Source organism: Alligator mississippiensis, chromosome 7 (assembly GCF_030867095.1).
Source record: "Alligator mississippiensis isolate rAllMis1 chromosome 7, rAllMis1, whole genome shotgun sequence".
Lineage (NCBI taxonomy): Eukaryota > Metazoa > Chordata > Crocodylia > Alligatoridae > Alligator > Alligator mississippiensis.
Window position 1 is genome coordinate 43,960,083 of NC_081830.1, and position 16,792 is coordinate 43,976,874.

The following is a 16,792-nucleotide window of genomic DNA, read 5'->3' on the forward strand; positions in this document are numbered from 1 at the left end:
TGGATTTCAGAGGGTGCCTAGAAGCTTGTGGGAGAAATGAGCAAGCATATCATGAAGTGATTGATGAACAGTAGTTGGAATGGAGAAGGCAAGATTCTTTGCGTGATCTTGTAGACTCAATCAAGTTTTAGACTGAAGAGGAGTTCTGAAGAAGCTCATGTAGCTTTTCTTTGCTAAGAAAGATTGCCACTTGCTAATATCTAAATAAAACAAATTGAATTCAATATCAAATTATAATTGACTCAGAAAAAGTTCTAAGCTGTCTGTTATGGCATTTGTTCTCTTTTTAATACTTCCAAGTAATGCATTTCTTGAGGAAGCTGCACTTTACATTCCCTCTTGTACACTTCTGTTTCATGCATATTCCATTTATGACCTCAACATCTTCTCAAAGTTATTTTGTTTTTGCATATTTGGCATTGCTGAGCTGGCTTCTTAGCTGGTGTAGAAGACTAATTCCATTGACTTCACTGCACCTACAGTAGCCAAGTATCTGCTCCATTGTTTTATTCATTATATGGTTATAACCAAACTTCCTCCATTGAAATCCATTGAAAAAGCAGCTATGTCTACAATGGTACTGCACATATTAATTAGAACAAATTTAGGAATATAATTTTACTTACTTGTTTATTCAGAAATATGTAGATGATTGGATTATAGACAGTACTACTCTTGGCAAGGACTGATGGGATAATACTGGCTGATGGGGTAATTAGGCCAGGTTTTCCAAAAGTAGCTACCAGGGCCATTATCCCATATGGCAGCCAGCAAAGAAGGAAGCAAATCACCATCACGACTGCCATGATCAAGACACGTTGCTCCCTTTTGTGGCTCATCCTTTTAGCTATGCCATTCACCTGCAATAAAGAAGACGCATATGTGAAAGCAAGATTAACAAAACCCTCAGCTAGCCATGCAGTGCACAAAAGCATTTACTAGTTGGCATGTCTATACTAGTAGAAAGAAAGAGGAGTGCCCCCTGGGCCTAGTATCCCTGAGGAGCAGCTGTTCTGTAATTCAAATTTTTCTCTGAGCACTAGGCTGAATGAAGTCCTTGCAGGTCTGCTACTCCTCCCTGTTGAATACAGAGTGTGATCTCACCCTTTGGCGACTGAGACCCTCGCGTACCTCATCTCCTTGACAATATACTGCTGTTACTAAATACTTCAATAGAGAAGGGAAACGTATTTCCTGCTTTTCTGTGTAACACCAGGAAATGCAGTTTCTCACTGAGATAAGGACTGTTGTCAACTACTGACATTCATTCAGGCCAGTAAACTGGTTTCAGTTTCTGATGACACTGCTGGGTAATGCACATACTTCAATAAAATATTGTTCACTCTTCCTAATGGATATTATATGCCTCAGGACTGTGGCCCAGGCCCTCAAAATATTTTCGAAGCAGCGAGAATTAGATTCCTAAATACACTTGGAAACCTTGGCCTACATGGTTCAGTCATTTAGTTTTCAGCTGATTGATATAAAGAGTACTCAGTCATGGGCAACTGAGGTTGAAGATTATACAAATGTATTCTTCTTTGGCAATCCCTTCCAGTCAAGGAATATTGTCTTCCATGATTTTCTTACCTTTGTGTCTGAAGATGGCTGATGAGGCCTATCCGGGATCAACAGATTCTGCTGCAGCTTGGACATGTGTTTCCATGTGGGGTGGGTGGCTTGGTTGATTTGGTCCATGACATGCTGTTTCTGCCACTTCAATTTTTTCATCTCCTATTTTTGTTGTGAGGTTTCAAAGTACTGAGATTTCTGCAGCAAACTCTTCCTCCATTTGGGGCGGTACTGGTTGATATTCTCCTGTGAGTTGATATCAATGTTGAATTTTTTTAAGCTGGCCTTGAGGACATCCCTGAAGTGCTTTCTATGCACCCCTCTTAAGCAAGCACCTCGGCTGAGCCAGGAGACTAAAACTTGCTTCAGGAGTCTGGAGTCAGACATCCGGATGACATGGCCAGCCCAGTGAAGTTGATGTTGGATGATCATCACCTTAATATTCATGGTGTTTGCTTCCAGAAGGATGCTAATGTTGGTGTGTCTGTCTTCTCACTAGATTCAGAGGATCTTCTGCAGGCAACATTGATGATACTTCTAAAACAACTTGATGTGTCACCTGTATATTGTTCATGTCTCAGCTCTGTACAGCAAGGTGGAGATTGTGGCTGCTTGATAAATCATGAGCTTTGTTTCAGATCTCATGTCACAATCTTCGAACACCTGTTTCTTCAGGTGCAGAAAGGCTGCACTTGCACATCTGAGATATGATGTTTCTTTGTCAATGTCAGCCTTCTGTGAGAGGGAGCATCCTCTAGAGTCTCACTGTGGATTGGGATTACTGCAGCTGGGGACTGTTCATTAGGAGTTTGTTGATGGAGGACCTTAGTCTTCTGAATGTTAAGTATCAGTCCCATTTTCTTGTAAGCCTTGGTAGAGATGTCACTGATTGCCTGAAGGTCTGCTTCAGAGTGAGTACACACTACATCAGCATCTGCATACTGGATCTCAATGACTGAGGTTGGGGTGGTCTTGGTTTTGGCTCGGAGTTGGCTGAGGTTAAACAGTTTACCATCCATCTGGTAATTTAGCTCCATTCCAGCTGGAAGTTTGTTTGTGGCCAGGGCAAAGTTACTTCTTGTAGAGGGCTGTGCAGTAATGTAAGTTAAAGTGGCATACTTAATTTTGTACCAGTTTGCTCCCCTATCCAGTTTAATCTTGGGGTAGGCATTTGCTTCCTGTCACAAAGTGCTGTAATAGTGTCTACTGCAGAGTCAAGGTGGGCAAATTGATTGTATGTCCATTTTGTACTAAGGGGTAAACTTATTATGCAGTGAAATATGTGGTAAAGTACCTAACACTCTGTGTGTGTGTGTGTGTGTGTGTGTGTGTGTGTGTGTGTGTGTGTGCGCGCTCTCAGATAAATGTTCCATCTCTGTGAAAGCTACCTTATGATTGTTGAATTAAATGAAGACCCTTGATCAGAACCCTGAGTGAACCATGAATTTAGGGAGCAGTGTCAATTTAAGTCATTTCAAGATCTGGCCTCATCCATTTCTCTTTTAAAATGAATTCTATTAGTAACTTTCCTTTATTTTCCTCCTTTTATTTTTAAGCGATCACTTTATTGGGAAGTTAAACACATAATTTGTATGAATGCTGTTTGGTTTATGCTGATTAAGACTATGTGATGCAAGGGGTTAAGGATTCCCTTCCCCTTATTATCTTAAAAATGTACAAATGTTTCTCAATTTCAGGACTTGCATCAGCCTTTTTCCCAAAGTGCAAGACTATTGAGCTGAGAATTAGATTAGTATTGCTAATAAATGGCAAAGAACTGTGGCAGCTTGTTGGCTGTATAGTGCTCATTAACTCAAATTAGAGTGAGTAACACTGGTGGTGATTTTAATTGCTAGGATTTACAGTGTATAATACTTTAGTAACTGTATTGATTAGAACATGGTAAGGAGTTTGCTAAATTTGACTGAAGGATGTCAGACTTTCTCTTGAGTCCATGTTCATATGATACAACAAGTGAATCTTTATAACTGTTTACTATATGCAAGATTGAAAGCTTCATTTTAGCTCAGCTTTATCCCCTATCCTTTTCTGTGTTGAAAAATTACCAAATAATAACTGTGCTAAATTCAACATGTACATTCTTCTTTAACTGTCCCTGAGTAGTTAAGCATGAAGTAACAAAAAGATGTACATGTCCAGTCAGCTAGACCTTACGAGGCTGGGAGAAGCCAGAGCAATTTTTTTTACATAACTCTGGGTAGATTACTGGTGTTGTGGTCTGACCAGACTGGCTCAGAAGAGAATGGGAACCAAAGCTACAATCCCAGTAACGAAATAGGCCCAATATTGAAATGCAGGTCAGAATGAAGTGCATTTCTTTGGGGGATGTCTTTACTTCTGTGACATGCCCTCTGCCAGGGTGCACTGCAAGACTTCTGATAAGTACGGTCAGTCTTGCCCAAGTAGCATGGGGCACGGCACATCTTGAGAAATCCCTATTGCCATTTTGTGTGTCCTCCCAAGAACTGTGACCAGCAGCTAATGGTGCTTCTTTGCCATTGGCCATGTACACATACCAGCGTTTTATCTGTTGTGGGTACACCAGCCATAGTGGACAAGGCAGCTCCACCACACTATCTACCCTAGCAGGATGTAGTTTTAGGTCATTCCCCAGGACCAGGAACCTGCTCCATCCCTATAGTACCTACCCTTAACCACTAGGCATTCTGGGAGGAGCAGCTCTGGCTGGGCAATGTTATTCCAGCAGCATCCCTACAGCAACTGCTCAGCTCTGAAGGCCTGGATTTATATTGAGGCGGGTCAGCCCCATCCTCCAATTGGGGAGCTCTCCTGTGGTCATGTGACCACCTTGTTAGGCTGCATCACACCTGCCGGCTGCTCCACAGCCTGCTCAAACCTTTTAAAGTGTCAGGGAAAGCGGCAGGTAGCTTCTGGTGTCAGGGAGCATGTCCAGTTCTGGGTCCAGCACCCAGACGCTTCCTGCCAGGTTCCCAGCCTAAAGGCTACTTTTCAATGCGTGGCTGCTGGGCTGCATTCCAATCAGGGACCGGCCCTCTGGCCACGGAGCAGCAGCTGCGCCACTTGTGGCCTGGCCACCTGAGCTGCCACACTGAGGTAAACTGCGCGGAGGCCTGCCACAGCTTCATTTCAATCAAATTTTTCAATGTGGCTGAAAAAATTACAATTCGGAAATCTCATTCCCCAGAAAATTCAAATTATTTAAACTTCTTGTTCCATTTCAGAATGAAAACAAATATTGAAGAGTTTCATTTTTCTGTGGGACTGGAATTCTAACGTTTGCTCAGTCATGTCTTTATGGGAGGCCTGATGTTTGATTGCTGATAGTGATAATCTAATTGAAGGAATTACCCTCGTTACACATGGAAACTAAAATGCTTTGTAAGCCAGAACGTGGCAATCACCTGGTGGTTCCGTGACCATGCCCTGCTCCACACCTAGGGCATCTTCTTGTCTCATCTGCCACGCCGTGATGGAAATATAAATGAATAGGGAGGCTTCCCACAGGCCTTTGCAACACCTCAGGCCAACTGGACCCTGCTCTGTCTGTGCCCAGGCCCCTCACTGGGCTTCACTGGCCCTTAGGCCCCTTGCTGGGCCTCAGTTTGTAACTGTGCCACCGAAAGGCACCTCAAGCCTGCATGGCTCCAAATCCTCCCTTTTACCATGCCCCATGCTCCACAGGTGTTACTGCAGTGTTGTTCCCTGTGTGGGGCTTTGGCCTTCTCAGCCTCTGACCCTCTAACCTCACTAGGCCTTCTAGCCTGGGCCCACTGAATTGGACCTAGTTTTGAGGCTCTCTGTTTGTCCCTTCCATAATCAGGCCCCAGGCCCCTGTCATTCAGGCTTCTGACCTCTTTGTGGCTGCCCCTTCTCTGGTGCCGGGCCCCTGGCCCGTGTGGCTTCTTCTTGCACTTTCTGCCCACTATGGCCTCAATAAGTGCTTGAGCCTGCCCCTGGCAAGGCTCCAGGTGTTTGCATGCCCCTTGGGCACTAATGGGACCTCCTGCTGCCCCTATAGCCCCAACCCTAAACTGCCAGTACAAATATTAAAGTAAACATAAACCCTCAGCCTATAACATAACAGCAACAGAGAAAGCAGCCCTCTGTCCCTTTAAAAAGGCAAACCTTCTTTACTCTTGGGCTGGCATACCTCCAAACCAAGCTCCTTGTGTGCTCCCTGAACCTTGGTGTTCTCACAGGCAGCAAAGCCATCAAACAAGTGTCCCTAAGAGCCTCTCCTGGGCAGGAGGTCTCCTAGCCCTGGAGTGAGCAGGGCTAAACTGATTTTCCAGCCCAAGCCCCAGGTTTATGTACTCCCAGGGCTCTGCCTACTTCTGGTCATGTAAATGCCTGGGCTTGCTACTAATTGCCTCATTAGGCCTGTTGCCCTGGCAACTGGCAGCTGCTGCACCTGGCCGGCTCTGCAAAGCTAGCTGGCTGGGCTGCTTTTATCTTAATGTAACAGGGAGTCCCAAGCTTTCTGTTACGGGTCAGAATAAAAAGAACCCATTAGAGGATTATTGTAGGTTCAGCAAATGCATTCTCTCTTTCGAGTCCCAAAGAACATGGAAATGCAATGAGAAAGTGAGAAGTGAAATGCAGATGGGATAGCAAAAATGTTATTAGTTATGCTTTACGATGCAAGCTTTAATCAGAATTCAATATGTGGATTTACTGCAAATTTGTTGTCATTGAATTCAGTCTGCCATTAGGATGACCATTTGTCTAGCTTGATTAGGAAAAGATCGTGAAGAACTCCAGACAAGGTTCTTTGGGTAAATGTAATATCTTTTATTAGACGAACGAAATAGTTGGAAAAATTGTTCTTTGCAAGCTTTGTTATGCCCCTTGCACAAACACACTTCTTCAGGCATATGGAGAGTCTGCTGTTGTTTTGTGTTCTCCTGGAAGCCAATATGCAAAATTCAGGTCCGTGAAAATACAAGTGCATGGTAGTGAGGTTCAGAGGCCATGGGAGACAATAGGTGTGAGACAGGTAAGTGGGGGTGGGAGGGAAAGGAGAGAATGGTGACCTGGTGACAGAATGTAGGTAGTAAAATATAGGTAGGTTACTTGGGGTTATCAGAAGGCAGGCAGGTTATAATGTGCCATAAATCCAGTGTCTATATTTAGTCCATGATTTTTTGTATCCAGTAGATTTATGAAGTGAAATTCATAGGCTCGTCTAGGAAAGGTGTTTTGTAAATTCCCTTGGGAATCAGAACTGAGAGATTGGAGAGAGTGTGCACCCACAGGGAATTGGATATTTTTATCTTTGATAGATTTTTGGTGTGTGTTCATTCTGGTGCACATTTGTTATTGGTTTCTCCTACACATTTTCCATCAGGACATTTAGTGTGCTGGATGACATATTACATTTCTGGAGGTGCAGGTGTAAGATCCAGGGATGGTGATGGTTCTGTTGTGGGATGCGGTTTTTGTGGGAATGGTGGAGATATGTTGGCAGGTTTTACATTTCTTGTCCCGACATGGTCTGGAGCCATTCGGTGTGATTTGGGCCATAGGAAGCTTGGTTCTGGTGATGAGACTGGCGAGGTTCAGTGCTCATTTAAAGGTTAGGATAGGTGGTTCTGGGAAGATCTCTTTAAGAATTGGTCTCTTAGAATAGGTTGCAATTGTTTGAGGATTTTCCATATTGGTTCCAGGGAAGGATAGTATATAATAACTAATGGTGTGCAATTCGTGGGGTTTTTCTTTTTTGTACTGCAGCAATTCGTCATGTGGTATCCAGGTGACTCTTTCAAAAGTGCCATCTATCTTTCTAGAGGAGTGTCCTTGGAGGACATAGGACAATTTTTCCAACTATTTAGTCAGTCTAATAAAAGATATCGCAAATAATCTTATCCGCCTTTGTCCTTAGATGAACATGGCTACAGCCAACACCCCTGAAAGAGCTCCAGAGGAACTTAACTAATCGTGATAAATGTTATCACCTAACTGCTCCTCCCTTCCTCCCACCACCAATAAATATTTATTTAACACTGGTGCTTGACAGCATCTGTGTTACCCCATTCTTAATTGTTGTGATGAGAGTTAGAAAATGACTAGCCTGTAAGTTCTAAGGGCAATTCATAGTTCAGTACATATTTGTAAGCTGTATGACAAAAAGGGATTATTTAAATAAGAAACCCACTTATGAAAGGTTCCTCTACCTGTAATTACTTAATGAGGTCTATTGACTATAATGTTCGTTTATAAAAGTTTGATTGATGAACAGTATTCAGCATTGGCTTTTTATGATGTTCAAACATAATAATAAAAAATGCTGTAGGTCAGTTTTAGAAATGAACAGTGTAGGAAGCCAGTGTCTGGGAAGCCAGTGAATTTATCTTCCCATTTTTCTATTTCCCCTTTATGTTTGCTTATTTCCCAGTTACTAGGTTTCTTGTCTTATTTAGCCTTGACAACACAGTAAATTGGCTGTAGTTAAGCCTGAAATGGAACTCTTTTGCAAAAGTAATCAAATTCAGCAATCTTGAAGAAATGGGGCCAGTTAATATAGATTGGCGATACTGTAAGTCAGTGGAAATGGAGTTACATCAGCTAGGACCTGGCCCACACAATGTGAATTTACTGTCATTACAGAATCCCTGTATTGATTATTATTATTATTATTGATGTGCAAACTGACATAAAAATGGAGCAGTTCTAGGTGGGGAAATGACTTTTCAAATATGGCCTGGGGTTGCTTTAAGTTAATTGTTAGTCAGTGAGTTCCAGAGCAAATATGTTTTGTTAGTTTGTTTGCTAGCCCTGCAAAGCCAACCTAGAATTTGAAAATCAATCTGGGTTCTTTCTGGCATATGCATCACTAATGATGCAGATTCTGCAGCTGGAATTCACCTCATGGTTCTCTTCACAATGGATGAGCAGGTACAGAGTTGAGCTCACTGTCCCAAAGTGAAAAGAAATAAAAAAATGTGTTTTATGTCAGTCACTGGAGGTTTCTTGCATTCACAGGCCCCAAAAATGTAAGTTTTGTTTTCTCTACTGGAGGTTGAGAATTTGCTTTTCCAAAAAGTGCCCTTTCCCACCAGCTGTCTCATATAGTGTTTTATTGCTTTGCTTTGTTCCTGTTCTCCTAATTATAACCCTTATCTTCTAAGTTGCTGTGTATTCCACAAGTGATTTAATATGCTATTGGGTTTTGGGGGGGGGGGGGGGGGGGTTGTTCCTGCCACTACCAGGCCCTGAAATAGGATATCAGGTGATGACTTTTTACTCCAATTATATATAGAAACTCTTCCTTTGGTGTAATGGTGATAATATATGAATGTCATGGTTTCTAGCTGGATCTGTGGCCTTAAAATGCAACCCACTTTAAGGAAATGGGGGTGGGGGAAGGATGATGAAATGAAGGAAGTCAGCCACTGAAGGATAAAATAAGAAGTAAAAATAAAAATAAAAATAAATAAAGAGGAAGTAAATTAAAGAATATTTCAAGCTATAGTAAATTGGGGTATGGGAAGTGCTGGTCTTTCTTCCTAAGGTGGCTGGGAGGTGGGAGCAGTGAGGCAATGTGTTTTTAGGGGATCTACTTCCCCTGCCCCAGGAAGGAAGCCTTAGCTCATGGGGACCTGATTTGGCCCCCTACCTTGTTTCTTGACCCCCCCTCACCTTAACCCCCACCCCAGTCCTGAACCTGTCCATGCCCTGAGACATGGCTACTTGGCATGTGCTCTGCAAGTTGTTTGCAAGGGGTTGCATACCTGCAGGTAGGAAGTTCACATCCCTGGGGGCAGGAGGGAGAATTCGTTTGGTGCCAGCGTCATCCCTTGGACAGTAGAGTTCAGGAGCTGGAAAGTTTGTCCAAACAGAACAGGAGGGTGGGGGAAAGGACACTGCATCATGGGATGCTGGAGGACTACACTTGAGTGGCTAGTGACTACATATTAACGGAATATGAACTGGGTAACACAGGTCAGAGATAAAGTTGCCCTGGTGTAGCATACTTTTAAGCCACCTAAAATGTGCTTAAAACGTGTTTCAGATGTTAATGTGTGGACAATGTACGGTTAAGAGCTCCAGGAGCTGGCTAAAATGAATGTGTAACAAGGTCCTGAGCCACTCCATTGAAGATGGTGGGAATAGTTACCTCATTTGCCTAAAGCAATCTATGTCCTTTGCTGAACTACTCCAGAGTTTTCCACGCTTTTCAGGGCCAGGTGCTGAGTGCCTTTTGGACATGTCTCCCATTGTCGGTAATGGGAGTTCAGTAGGTAAAGCAGGGTGTAACAGGGCACCAATCCTGAGCCCTGTTATGGTCCAGAGAACCTCTCTGGATCTTAGTGTACTGGGAGACTCACTGAGAAGCAAAGGTATCATTGGTGTGACAGGGAGAGTGGAGACGCTGACACTCAGACATGGCAACCTCTGTGCCTGCCGCACAGAGAAACTAGGTCATGGGACCTTGGAGCTGTCTCCTGTTGGCCAAGGGGAGCCTGGCCAGAAGATGAGGCTGCACCAGTCCAGAGAGAGTTGCCCCGGAGAGGGGGAAGCACAAGCAAGAGAAAGTTAGTGTGAGCCATGTGGAGGCGCAGGACTGATAACCAGAGCCAGACTAGCAAACCGGAGATGAAGTGGAGATAAATGGGATGCCGAGGACTTGAAAACATCCCCTGGTAATGATGCTTGAAGTGTCAGCCATGGAAAAGACTTCCAGAACTGGTAAGGTGAGAAGTTTAAAGGGGTATATGCCTACGATACCAAACTTGACATTGAAGTATGGGCCAGTGAGTGGTAGGCTTCTGCTAGTTAGGGCCAGCCTCTGCCTAAGTCTACATAAGACCTACCAATTTGATGAGTAATACAGATTAATCCCAGCTGGTCAGCTGGTTAGTTGATTGGACTGTTAGATAATTGATAAGTAAAATGCAGATGGACTTTGTAGCTTGGCATTCATGGTATGAATCTCCTGAGAAGACGTTAATGACCGTAATGTGACTTGATTTAATTGATCAAACTGGGGAGGGAATATTGATTAATTAATGTAGTTCGAGAAAGAAAGGTGCTGCCACGATGAAGGAGTCCAATTAGAGGTGTGAGCCTTCAAGTGACTGCAGGAAAGAGTAAGCCAGGTAGCCACTAAGAAGACGGCTGGTTCGTGATCTAGCCTTAATATCATGTCCATGGGACAATGAGGCCCAGAGCTGGCCACAGGTCAACACCTAGCTGGATATGGTACAAACAGGGTATAAGGAAAGAGGAGCCCTGTAAAGGAGGATCGCAAGACACTCTACTCAGTACCAGTAATGCACATCTCACCTCCTCTTATTCTCCTTCTTCTGTTCAACATCAAGGCATGGTGGGCAAGCAATAATGGAGGTGATCATGAGTAAAGAGCAGGAGCAGCATGTGCCGATGCTGTGCCGGCTCTTAAAGAGTTTGTCAATCAAGTTCAGCAGCACCGGGCTGATGACGTCAGCCTCTTGTGCTGCTGTGGGGAGTTTAAAAGGCCTGGCTATTGCCAAGCAAGTGAAGAAGGGGATGCAGGGTGGATGGACCCTGGGAGTTGAACACCCTGGGATGCCGAAGCTGCAGAGCAAGTCCGGGAGAGCCAAGCCCTGTTGGAGCTGAAGCGGGGCCAGCATAAAGAAGCTGAGAGCACCCAGATGACAGGGCTGCTTCTGGCAGATTAGCTTCCTTTTACTTTAGTTTGCTTTTCCAGTTTTGGGTTATAGCCAAAGCAAAGGGAAAGCTATGGGGCGAAAAAGGGCTGGCTGGAGCCTTATAGCCAGACCCATGCCTCAGTGGTTTAAGGTTTAAATCACTTAAGGCTAAAGAGGGCCTAGAGTCCAGATCTGCTACTGCTTTAGTGAGTGCTTTTATCTCTATACCATTGGGCAAAGCATGGGTGCAATGGCCATCAAAGGCAACAATGCTGTTGATTTCACTCGGGTGTGGTATTCCTTTAGGCTGAGCCTTGGAGGGTCTTAAATGCCACCATTACCGGTTTGGATTGTCACAGACTTTCTGGTGATCCTAGGTGTTTTAGCTGGTCAAATTAATTTACCCTCTTGAACAAGGAGCCTGATACTTAGGCATTGTAATGCTTAATCATAGGCATATCACAAAACAATTTGAATCTAGGTCAATATTTTGTTGAAGCAGAGCACTACAAGAGAAGTCCAACTGTCACTAGGCGAGGAAACAGATGTCTTTTTTACTGGGAAATAATCTTGTGTTGATTTGTTCCATAATTTCTAACTGTGCTTCTCATTATCATCATCCTCTACTCATTCCTTCTGTGGTTATGCCCTCATCAGTTGCATTAATTGAAACTGGTTAATTTTAATCCAGTGTAGAAATGTGCAATCAGCTGTCAATTAGGAGCTCTTTCATTTTGTAATGAAAATTTCAAATAAATCTGATAACACATTCTTATTTCTTGCTGAGTCCTGCTTTTAACCTAGTAAAGATACCAGTGGCAAGTATCTGTGCATTTAGTATGGGATAGCATTCCTGATGTGATAAACCTACCTGTATACATGTAATACTAGATCCTAAGGGAGTTTAATCAAGTTAGATCGAAACAAAAGGTAGGTAAGTAAAGTACTCATCTGAGACAGTAATAAGTAAACTTTGAAAGTATATGTACAAAAACACAGGTAAAAGTCTTAAGGTCTTATTCAACAGTAGGCTTATAAGATGACAAGTATTTTGATTATAAAAGATTCAGGCAGTGAACTTGTTCCCCCTCTTAGTATCACTAGCATAACTCAGGCATGACAGCCAGGGCTGTTGGGATCCATGTAAAACCAGATTATAAGAGAAGAGAATCAGACCTCAATAATTATTAGGCAAAACACAGACGGCAAAGTAACAAAAACCATGGAAATAAAATTTAGAATAATCACCCTGGCTTTGCACTCTTTGTAGAGAAAAAAATCTCATGGACCAGACACCTTGCAGTTCTAAACCAGCAAAGCCATTTGAAGTAAATGCAGATATACCAACTTAAATTGGATAATATTCTTCATATTTTCAAATCTTATTTCTATCCAGGTTTTTGAAGCAAAACTGTTGAGTGTCTTGATGGTTTCATCAAGCTTTTTCTTTAAAAAAAGAATGCTCAAGGCATTTTTTTCAATGTTATCAATGTTTTTATATATATTGAGTTGGCTGTTAAAAAATCTTTCTTCAGATAAGCGTACAGGCAATGGGATATCATGGAAAATAAATGTTAGGAAATCATGTTATAAGTTTTTAAGAGGGCTCCAAATAGAAACAAAAATATAACATGGAAGAGGATATTTTATCCTTGGAGAGAACAGCAGATTCCAGATTTAAAAGCTTGTTGGTTTGTTCTGCTAGAATTGTGCCTTACTGTGGTTGTTCCTAGATTATTCAAGTTGTGTCTTTCAGCACCAAGGACAGTTCTCTCAAACTTTCTTCATCGCCACTTGTGACATGGGGTGTGGACACGGGTAAAATTAAAATATTTTAGGCTCTTGAAACATTTCAAAGGATCAGCTGTAGACATGTGCAAGCCCTTGAAACATTCTAAAATGGTTGAAACACTCCAAAACCACTTGCCTACCTTTTCTTCATGGTAAGGGTGGCCAAAATTTGGAATGGGCTTCCAAGGGAGGTGGTGCTGTCCCCTACCTCGGGGGTCTTCAAGAGAAGGCTGGATAGGCATCTGGCTGGGCTCATCTGACCCTAGCACTCTTTCCTACCTAGGCAGGGGGTCAGACTCGGTGATCTGTTGAGGTCCCTTCTGATCCTAGCATCTATGAATCTATAAAACAGTACCTCTTTAAAATAGGTGGTATTTTGGAGCATTTCACTTTTTGTTACATCTAGATGGAGGAAGGTGGGAGAGTGGGTAGACAGCCTGCCAGCTCACCAGGTCCAGTCACCGGGTCCCAGTCCAAGTCCTGGAGCACTGCTGGGTCCCCACTAGGACCCCCTACCATGGCTAGAGCCTGAACTGGGCTTACCCCCTACTCCTTACCAGACTGCTGCCAGAGCCAGGCCCTTCAGATCCAGTGCTCTTTACCTTTCTGTTGGGGGTGGGGCAGGGGGGATTGAAGGCAGAGTGCCAGATTTCCTGTGACAGGTCTAGGGAGTTCTTTCAACAATCCTGCTGCTGTTTATTTCTCTGCTGCACTCTTTCCCATCTCCCAAGTACATTATTTGTGGAATACTGTGTTTGATTGTGAAAACCTGCCCATTGAGCATCAGTGAGGATTATTTTTGAAGAATATTCCTTTTAATACAAGGAGGCAAAGTGGACAAGATTACTTGCCTAATACCATTTTGATAGCCATGCATAGCACACAGCACAATTAAAAAGGAATTTAGGGCTTGTGGAGTGTCTTTTCTCTCCTGTCCCTTTTTCATGGCATAGCTATGTCTGGCTGTAAGAGTGAGGTTCAAGGATTCTTCAAACAAATCCTAAATTCCATTGAATTGTCTTAAGGAACCCATCTGTAAAACCCCAGGTTCAATGCATTCCCCTCCAATTTCTGCCATACATGTTTTTCAGGTAGTTCAGTCTTAAAGTGAATGAGAAAGGAAAGGCTATTTAATATTAGATTTTCTCTGTGTTTTTTCCTGGAGGGAGGGAGGGAATAATGGATGGATATTGCCTCCTCAGCAGGAAGATAAAGATTCTGTGATGAAGTGAAAGTGATTAGATGTAGTGATTCTATGTAGCTGGAGATCAGGAAAGGAGTTAATTCAGGTCAAGAGGAAACAAAAGTGACCAGCTGAAGCCAACTATGTGTCATTACAGAGAGAGTTGGTTATTTGGTGTCTTCTCTGACTGCAGAGGGAAGGAGAGCTTTGTTAAAAGGACTAGAAATGATGGTATCACAGGATCTGACTAGTGGTATAGTCAGATGCTCAGAAGACTTGGTTTGGGCAAGTGAAGGCTTGATATGGAACTACTTTTCTTTTTGCAAGCCCTCCCCAGGTGAAAAGGTTCTTTTGTTAATAGTGAAGAGCTTTGAAAGGTCACTGCCATAATTATAAAGATCCTCAATTCCCATCTACTTCATTACGTTGTAGTGTGTTATAGACAAACTTGATTGAATGGCTTTAAGCTTCTGCAACTTGCTGTAATGCAAAACCCATTTCCATGCTTCCTTGCTATTATTTTTAAAAGCCTTTGGTCAAAATGCAACCTTTTATTAGAACACTTAATATGTTTAGGGTAGTTATAAACTGGCCTGAAAGTCCACTAGAAAACTCTAGAACTTCCTTGGAAGGAACCGGAATTAGATTTCCAAGTGGGAGCTGGGTAAAGGTCTGAGTGTATTTCAGGTTTGTCCGATACTTCATAGGAACATAATGTATGTTTTATATTGTACATACTTCTAACTATTAGAGAATCTAGTAAAAATAACTTGGGAAAACCACAACAGGTCATTATATTTTCAACACTGTGGATTCCTTTTTGAAGCCTCTGGGTTTATTTTGTGAATTATGGGTAGTTGTTTGCACATCTACCAGTACTACTGTTGCATGGTACCTTAAAAAAGGATCTTGTGGTACTCCAGGTTGCTACAGCATCCTGGTTGAAAATCACTGCCATAGAATCTTTATAAAGTCTCCATAGGCCATGGTGTCTTGGTGTTGCAGAAATTCTTGATTTTAAGTACTATTTTCAATGAGGAACTAGTACAGAGTGGGATCTGTACATCTAGAAGCTAAGGGTTATCTTTCTGGATTTAAGGGAAGATTTCAAAGGCATAAAACAGATGCCCATCTTTTACCTTTGTCTCAGAAAGTCTATTCGGTAGTTTAAGTATTTAATTTTAGATTTTTTTTCTATTAAATTATATGTCTTAAAGTCTCCAGATTCAATTACATCCAGTTTTAGATCTAATTATCTGTTGTTCCATTTCCTTCCAGTTAGTACCATGAAGGGATAAAGGTTATTTTTTATAGTGAAAACTCTCCAGACAGAGCATTGCATCTACCTTCTAAAATGAATGTTTATTATGATTGGAGGACAGTAAAAACAGCCAAAATGCTGAAATGACTTTCAGCATCTCATATAACGTTAAAGCAGGACATTTTGTTTTTGATATTTTTTTAAAATTGAAGTTTGCTATTCATTCTAATTTCAAATTTCATTTTGTGTCATGGGGAATATGCTTGTTAGGGGTACACCTGTGACATCAAAGATGATTTGCAAGGCGAAAACCGCCTGCCACTAATGCATTCTGTTCAAATGCCACTTAATATATTTTTATACATGAGTGTATAGATGAAACAGTTAGTTACATCTGAAAGGATTTTTATTATTTTATAGTACAACATAATCAGGTCCCTTCAAGGTTTTGTGCAGCTAAATTGATTTATTTAAACCACAAAAGAAGCTGACCTCAGCTCTGAGAATCTGACATCCTATAAGATACCATCCATAACAATAAAAACAAAGTAAACCAGCAGTAAATCTTGACTGAGCAAAGAAGCACTAAGAAACCAGACATTTACAAAAAACTCCCCTACACCTCAAAGTCCAACAAGCCCCCTGCTTCAGCCCCTCCCCAAATGCCTCCCCCTAAATAGCAGCCCTAAATAGATGAACCTGCATTTTGAAATGGGTGAAGTGGATGCTTCAGAACAGAAGACAGTAAACTATGAAGGTACATGCATCACATCTCATATTTCCATGTCTGCATGTACTGCTATATCAGTGCAAGTTACTATTTCTCTAAAACAGTGGTAACTGTTTGATGAAAGCACTAATATAGGATTTTTGTTACTTATGTTAATTGTCTAGGCAATAGAATGCCTGTAATAGCAATGATTCATTCCTAAATTTAGGGACTTTTTTTTCTATTTTATTAGACCAACTCAAATAGTTAGAAAAATTCTTCTTTGCAAGCTTTTGGGTACAGATACCCTTCATCAGGCTGAGGAAGTGATGAAGGATATTTGTATCTGAAAGCTTGCAAAGAAGAATTTTTCCAACAGTTTGAGTTGGTCTAATGAAAGATATCAGATTTACCCAAAGAACCTTGTCTGCCTATGTCCTTAGATAAACGCAACTACAATCTATGCCCACAATGAAGGCCTTCAACAGTGTTAGCTCATGGGGAGGGTGGACTTTTTATAGAACAGTATTTAATAATTCCTATATTATGAGCTGCATCTGACTGAAGGGCCTGGTGACAACATGGAAGAGCTGCTCATGGTGGGGTAGCTCTTATGAAACGCTACAATGTTGCAACCTCCAGAG

At 42.1% G+C, this 16,792-nt stretch overlaps 1 protein-coding gene across 1 annotated transcript in view; it reads right to left on the reverse strand.

The window, feature by feature from the left end:
• Window positions 1–593: 593 nt before the first annotated feature.
• Window positions 594–16,792, reverse strand: part of LOC102576134 (opsin-3) — a 60,482-nt gene continuing 44,283 nt past the window's right edge. The window contains exon 3 of the mRNA XM_019478701.2: window positions 594–860. Within this exon, the coding sequence (XP_019334246.2) occupies window positions 594–860 (267 nt within the window). The remainder of the gene's footprint in view (window positions 861–16,792) is intronic.